Consider the following 7,566-nt stretch of genomic DNA (forward strand, 5'->3'; position numbering starts at 1 on the left):
GTGGGCTGGGGAGGTGAGACAGGGAGGTGAGACAGGGAGGTGGACTGGGAGGTGGGACAGGGAGGTGGGCTGGGAGGTGGGACAGGAAGGTGCACTGGGAGGTGGGCTGGGAGGTGGGACAGGAAGGTGGACAGGGAGGTGGGCTGGGAGGTGGACAGGGAGGTGGGCTGGGAGGTGGGCTGGGAGGTGGGACAGGAAGGTGGACTGGGAGGTGGGCTGGGAGGTGGGCTGGGAGGTGAGACAGGGAGCTGAGCTGGGAGCTGAGCTGGGAGGTGGGCTGGGTTGACGCAGGCTCCGGCCACGCAGAGGCAGAGCCATTGTAGAGGTGTGCCTCTTGGACCATGTGCCCCTTACCCCCATGGTTTCTTCCGGGCCTCGCTTTCCTCAAGGTCAGAGTGGAAAGCAGGAAGTGTGCACCATAACTGGACCAGGGCAGGACCTGGCTGCTGGCCTCCTGCCACAGGGCAGGCAGCTTGTGTGGGACCTGCTGCGGCTCTTCCTTCTGTGGGTGACACACAGCACAAAGAAGGCTAGAGATGCATTGCATTTAAACAGAAGCATTTGCAACAAAGGAGCTGCATATTACCCTACTGTAGGCTTAGATAATACTTTGGGTTCATACGCAGGTCATAACAAAAGCAAGTCATCCCAATAGACCCCTCAGACTCCAGGCTGAAGAGGCGAGGCCCCCAGGCACTCAGAACAGCTGCTGGACGTCCGTCAGCTCACCTGATTTTCATAACGCACTCGGGGGAAGCAGGTGTTGATCTCCCAATTTTTAGAACCTTGAATTGTTTGTATAAGGTCATGGGTTTAATAAGAAAAGCCACAAGTTCTCGTGCTCAGAGTTTGTCCTGGGAATTTGTCAAAACAACAAGAAAACAGTCCCAACAGACATCAGACTGCAGGCGCTGGCCTGGCCACTCTGGGCATCCTCCCAGGGTGGTTTTCACCAGGCATCTCCAGAAACCAGATGTCAACAAATTTCCTTTGTCTCCACACAGATGGAGCTGTCCCTGGAGCTGGCCAACATGACCAGGGTCCAGCAGTTCATCCTGCTGGGCTTGTCCACCAGGCTGGGCGTCAGGGACGTCCTGTTTGCCGTCTTCCTGGCTCTCTACCTGCTGACCCTCCTGGAGAACACCCTCATCGTCTCCCTCATCTGCAGCCACAGCCAGCTCCGCAAGCCCATGTACTTCTTCCTGGGCAACCTCAGCTGCCTGGAGATGTGCTACGTGTCCGTCACCATGCCCACCCTGCTCCTGGGGCTGTGGGTGGGACCCTACCACCTTTCCTTCGTGGCCTGCATGACCCAACTCTTCTTCTTCATAGTCCTTATGGGCACTGAGTGCATCCTCCTGGCCTCCATGGCCTATGACCGCTACGTGGCCATCTGCCGCCCTCTGCACTACCCACTGCTCATGCGGCCGCAGGTCTGTGTGGGTTTGGCTCTGACTTCCTGGCTGGGGGGGCTGGTGGTCTCGGTGGCCAAGACCTCATGCATCGCCAGCCTGTCCTACTGCGGCCCCAACGTGCTCAACCACTTCTTCTGCGACGTCTCCCCCCTGCTCAACCTCTCCTGCACCCACGTGGCCCTCACAGAGCTGGTGGACTTCATCTCCGCCATCGTCATCTTCTGCGGGACCCTTCTGGTCACGCTGGCCTCCTACGTGGCCATTGGTAGGGCGGTGCTGCGCATGCCCTCCGCAGCCGCCCACTGCAAGGCCTTCTCCACCTGCACCTCGCACCTGGTGGTGGTGGGCATCTTCTACTCGGCCGCCCTCTTCATCTACTGCCGCCCCAGCCGCATCAAGTCCATGGACCTCAACAAGGTGCTGTCGGTCATCTACACGGTGGCCACGCCCCTGTGCAACCCGGTCATCTACTGCCTGCGCAACAGGGAGGTCCACGCGGCCTTCCGCAGGAGCCTGCACTGGTCCTGAGGCTGACCAGGTGGCCGTGGCTGGGGAGACCTCGGACGGCCAAGGCCCTACTTTTTTTAGAGATGTGATTCACATATGGTAAATGTCACCTGTAAACATGCCGGATTCAGTGGTGTGTTTAGTGATTCACAAGGCTGTGCAGCTGTCACGACTGTCTGACTCCAGGACCTTCCAACCCCCAGGGGAGACCCATACACGTCGACATCATTCAAAAGATCATCCCGCTTAGTACTAAAGGGGCTTTGGAAAACCAGATGTTGCTGGTTTTGCCCAAAAAGCGCTAGCCCCTTGGAGAGTACCCAGTGATGTCCATTAGAAATACAAAGTGCCTAAGCTCTGAGCCAAAGTTGCCGCCCTTGCAGACACCTCAGAGGAAAACTGAAAATAGTCACATAGTGATATTCATTGTGGCATTGTTTAAAATGCCTCAATCTGGGAAAATGTGAATATCAGTCAACAAGATGATGAGAGTTAGTTGTGATAACTCCACGGCATGAAATGTTAAGAAGCTGTGCTGAGAAGAGCTGTTTGTGTCTCTACGTTGGTCGTGAACTCGCGTTACATCGTAAATTTCAAGTAAAGTTTTAAATAAATGTTTGGCTGTGAAAGAACTCAGGGGAAGAACATTTGCTATCACAAAGAGGAAATAAAGGCTTTGCAATTACCACTTAAACCATTATTTAAAAACAAAAACCACACACATCTATGTTTGCACAGGACTTTTGAAGGAGGCATGCACTAAAAATTAAAGTTTTTTTGATAAATTTCAGTAGCAATAAAAGGAATAAATAAATAAATAAATAAAAATCAGCTGCAGGTCACCTCCTCTACGGAGTCAGGCCGCGAGTGCACCCTCCCCTCTGCTCCTGCTCGGGGCCCCATGGGGAGGCACTGGGCACACACACAGGAGCTTCCTCCAGTGGTGGAGACCTGGGCCGCTCACTGAGGGACGCCCTGTCGCCTGGACCCTCAGGCACGATGACTTCCTGCTCTCCAGGCAGACACAGCTTCTAGAGAACTCTCTGAACTGCAGACCACAAGCCCTTGACACAGACATCAGGGTGTCACCAGGGAGGGACGCAGGCGGAGCTGCTGAGCCCCTCGGCACCTGCTCTCCTGCCGAGTCTCCGCAAGAGGCCCCCAAGTCTCAGCCAGGACCAGCCACTCCGAGCTGTTCCCAGGTCTGGGGACAGGGACGTGCCCCCAGCGTGACACAGGAGCATGGCAGCCCCTGCCCACACACGGCAGGACACACGTGGACACAGGACCAGGGGAGAGGAGCAGGAAGGGCCCCAGTGGGGACCAAGAAGAGCCAGGGCAGCAGTCTGGGCCTGAAGCCAGCCCTGGCCTCGGGTGGACCGTGAAAGGAGGCCAGATACCCAGAGAGGGCACCTGAGGATCCTAGAGCCCAGCCCAGGCTGGCATCCAGGGCTCCTCCCCACACTGCAGCTGGGTGCCAGGGCAGGAGCAAGGGTCCTGAGGCCCCTGCACTCTAGCCTGCCCCTCAGTGACTGACCTCTCCTCGCTCACCACCACGTCTTTTCAGTGTCAAAGATGCACCATGGGCTCCATGAAAAAGCTGAACGTGCAGCCGCCATGGCCATGAGGGACGTGGGGAGCAGAGACCTGGCGCCCTTCCTCTCTAAGAGCCTCAGTGCCACAGGCACGTCCCCACCTTGGGCACAAGAGCAGGAGGAACAGAGGTCAGACGGGCTCTGGAGTGGCCATGGCGGCAGAGCCACCACCCATGTGACCCGGAGCTCCTCCTGGCCCTCTGTGAACTTCGGTCTCTCTTTGTTTCTGGGCTCATGGTGGTACCTGTCCCAGCACGGCTGACTGGTGGCTTCCTAAGGCAAAATCCACACCGAGCCCTGCACCCGGGTCGGGGCCCCAGGAGCTGTGCCAGCCCATCCACACCCCCCTACACAGCCAGCCCTGCCTGTCCTGCCCCCGTTCACCCCCACCCCGGCAGCCTGCTGTCCCCAAGAGCGGGGTCTGCAGCAGAGGCGGGAGGAGGGAGCCCCTGGCCAGCTGAGGCTGGTGGAGGGTCTCCCTGTTCCCCAGACAGTAGACAACGGGGTGCCTGGGCGTGGCCACAGTGCAGATGACGGACAGCACCTGGCTGAGGTCCCTGGACTGGAGGCCAAAGCTGACTTCTCCTGGCACCTGAGCAAGGGACCACCTCTCCCTGTAACGGTTCAGACACCGAGGTTCTCACTGAGTCATTGTCCCCAGGGCCTCAGGGGGCAGGGGGCAGGCAGACTGGGAGAGAAGCTGGCCAAGGCCCGAAGGGCCCTGCCTGGCCTCCGCCCACGTCCTCCAGCCCACACTCACAGCCAGGACTTCACCCCAGGGCCACCGCCCTGCGCGGGGTGCTGGGAGAGGCAGATGGGTACCCCACCAGGGGACGGGCTCTCTGCAGAGGGACACCACACCCTCAGGAGAATGGCGCCCTTTTCACTGGAGGCTCCTCAACACTGGAAAGGGTCAGGAGAACCAGGGTGGTAGAGGGCGTCAACGGACATTCCTGGGCGTCCTTGGTGGCCCTGGAGCAACGTGATCCTCTCCCATAGAGTGTGTGATAAATCTTGCAAGTTCAAATGGAGCTTGGCCCATTAGTGCTCCTGGGTCCCATCTGTCTCCAGGTCTACCCCTGCGCACAGTAGGTGGCTCTGCGGCGGTGCCCCCGCAGCAGTGTCGGGCAGCGAAGCCTGCCGTCTGGGCACGCGCTCATTAACACGAGGCTTGAGACGGACCTGCTTCTTCCCAGCCCCACGGCCCTTGGGTCAGAAGCCCTTGTGCTCGTGGTCGAACGGAAGGAACGCTTTCAGGGGGTCACGTTCCTGTCTTCAACTGTTAGATTCTCCATCAACAAACATTTCTAAAGATCTACCACGAGCCAAGCCCTTGAAAGGAAAGGTCAGGGTCCCTCCTGGATGAGGTCACAGGTTGGTGGTGAGAGAGAAAAGTGAGCAAATATGTGCCATCTGAGGTCACAGGAGCCAGGCAGGAGCCCAGCAGCCTCCGCCCTGGGGAAGAACTTTGCTGACCGCCTCCCTGCGTCTTCACCGTGCGAGGTGGACTCCTGTGTCCACTGTGCTCTGCGTCGTCTAGGGAGGTGTAGGTGACCTCCACTTCACAGGCATTAACGAAGGCAGTAGCCGCTGCTTACTGGGCACCTTGTGGGCACTGGGATCATGACAGGTGCTGGTGCACGCAAGTTCACTCTATAAGACAGTCCAGATGGGCATGACCGTCACCTTACAGATGGCTGTCAGGGACACGCAGTCTTAAAGGTGGAGCAGGAACTCCGATTCAGGCTCTCGTGCTCCGGATTACCAGGCCACTTCTGCAGCTTGGTTTGGATTTCTGGGTACCTGAGGGGGATCACGCCACTTCCGCACCAGCACACAGCTCCCCCAGGGCAGGAGAGGAAGGAGCTGAGTGACAGGTGCTCTGAGGAGGTGGAGCTGATCTCCAGGGTGAGCTGGGTTTTGCTGTGGGGAGGTGAGTGACCACTGGGCAGAGGGTCACTGTGGGCGCAGGTGGGACAGGAGCAAAGAGTGCTGGTGTGTGTGTGTGCCGTGGGAGAGCAGGGGCGCACACCTGGGTGGTAGGGATGTTAGCGTGAGCCCCAGAGGCAGGCAAGGACGCGGCACACCCTGCCTCGCGGCTGCCCCCGTCCAGGCTGCAGCATCGTCTCCCCGCGGCACTGCCATTCCTGAGAACACAGCTACTCTGGAGTCACAGGCACAGGGACTTAAAAATAGCTTTATTTGACTGCGAAAAGGGAAAATAATAACATTAAGTTTGATAGCTCAATTGAACTGGACCGTCCAGATTTGCACTTAGTGTTCCAAACCAGAGACACGCCCGGGAACAGGCGCGGCTCGCGGGGGGGGAGAGAGGTCTCACCAACCTCGCTGAGGGGTGAAGCTCGCGCAGGGAGCTGGGTGCGAGCCAGGGTGTGGGAGACGCTCTGCGCTCTCTGAGCCCCTCTGAGCTGGCAGCGCCCCTGGGCCTCCTCCTCCAGTCTCCCGAGGAGCCGAGGCTGAGCGGGGCCTCCTGAGCCCTCCTGAGTCTGCAGCCTCCCTCTGCACATGGCCTGCTGCCACATTCTGCAGAACGCTGCTGGACGCTGCCTCTGTTCAGAACCCCTCGGCACCGGAGCCACCCGAGAGCAGGGGTCACAGCTCAGCTTCCAGGCAGGGGCCGGCGCCCGCCAGGGTCCTGCCTGCAGGGGAACTGATCTGGAGCAGCAGGACCCTTGGGTCACCCTCCCAAGCCCCCCCCACTCATGAGAAGCTCTCACTTGGACGCCTTGTCTAAGTCCACAGAGGGCAGCTGGCCCTCTAAGGCCCAGCTCCTGGGCTTTAGCTGGTCCTTCTGCTTACAGCTGCTTATAAACACAGGTCTCAGAGCTCGAGATCAGGGAGGAGGAGCCGCAGGGAGCCGCAGAGGCCCCGGCCACCTCTTCCACCGCCTCCTGACCAGTCCCTGACCCTCGGCTGGTTACTCAGGGCGCTGCGTCTTCACCTCGCTTCAGGAAGCAGAATCTTTCTGGAATTTCCTTCAGGAAGGAAAAGCAGGAGCTGCCTCACCGTAGCTGGGAGGTAAGAGAGTAAGATGGCTTGGTTTAGGGGAGGAAAGAGAGGAGTCAAAGGCCACCCTCCTGCAGGCCACCTGCGGGGCCAGCCCCCCACAGCGGGAGGAAGCAGGCGGTCTCCCTGTGGGAGACGCAGGCAGAGGCTCCAGGTCGGAGGTGCCCTCTGAGGTCACAGGCCAGCTGCAGACAGAGGGGACAGTTGTGACTGGCTGCATCTCTGTCCTTGACTGGATGACGGCACGATTCCAACTGAGATTCATAAAACCAACTTACTGGGCCAACACTAGCATGAAAAAATCACACCAAAAGATTAAATTAAATCCAGATGTGACGCAGAAAGGGCACGTGGAGGGAGTGTCAGGAGGTGTGCTGCCGGGTTTGCCTGCCCGTGCCGAGTCTGCCGTGTCACTGTGCCCGGTCACCGTGCCGGCCGTGGTGACAGGCCTCGGGGCTGCTGAGCAGTGGAGCCCACCTCTGCACCCTGCCCACAGAGGCAGACCCCAAGGTCCCGCTGCCACCACGTGCGGTCTTTGTGCTTCAAGGCACATCCTGAGCCCACAGGTGATGGGCAGCCTGGGCCTGGAGAGGCGAGAACCCTTCAGCACCGCCCTGAAGGCTTTGGCCAGGCTGCTCCGGGCAGCAGAGACCAGGGCCTCAGACCTCCCACGGGACTGGGAGCAGCTCAGTTGTGATGAAGGCTTCAGACCCTCGAGCCGTCCCCACACTGCCCACTGTGTCCAGCAGACTGACCAGGGACACCTGGGCATCTGGAGTCGTCATAGGGGAATGACAACACAAGCAACCCCTGGGGGAGCTAAGTCAGGTGCAGGGTTGAGATGGGCAAGGGGCGGAGAAAGGGCCACCACCAAGGGGACCCGAGAGGGAAGTGGTCCAGCCCAGGAGGGACAGTGCTCGGGTCACTGCAGGAAATCCTTCAGTACCGAGGACAGCGCTGACATTACCACCTGGGGTAGCCCGGGGGGGTCAGAGCCCACGGCAGGGCAGGGCTGAGCTGTC

At 59.4% G+C, this 7,566-nt stretch overlaps 1 protein-coding gene across 1 annotated transcript; it reads left to right on the forward strand.

The window, feature by feature from the left end:
- Positions 1-989: 989 nt before the first annotated feature.
- LOC107158965 (olfactory receptor 5-like) lies at positions 990-1,943 on the forward strand. Its single transcript, XM_015505492.2, has one exon. It carries the CDS (start codon positions 1,005-1,007, stop codon positions 1,941-1,943), a length of 939 nt encoding a protein of 312 aa, XP_015360978.1. The 5' UTR covers positions 990-1,004.
- The last annotated feature ends 5,623 nt before the right edge of the window (positions 1,944-7,566 follow it).

Source organism: Marmota marmota, unplaced genomic scaffold (assembly GCF_001458135.2).
Source record: "Marmota marmota marmota unplaced genomic scaffold, marMar, whole genome shotgun sequence".
In the NCBI taxonomy this organism is placed as follows: Eukaryota; Metazoa; Chordata; class Mammalia; order Rodentia; family Sciuridae; genus Marmota; species Marmota marmota.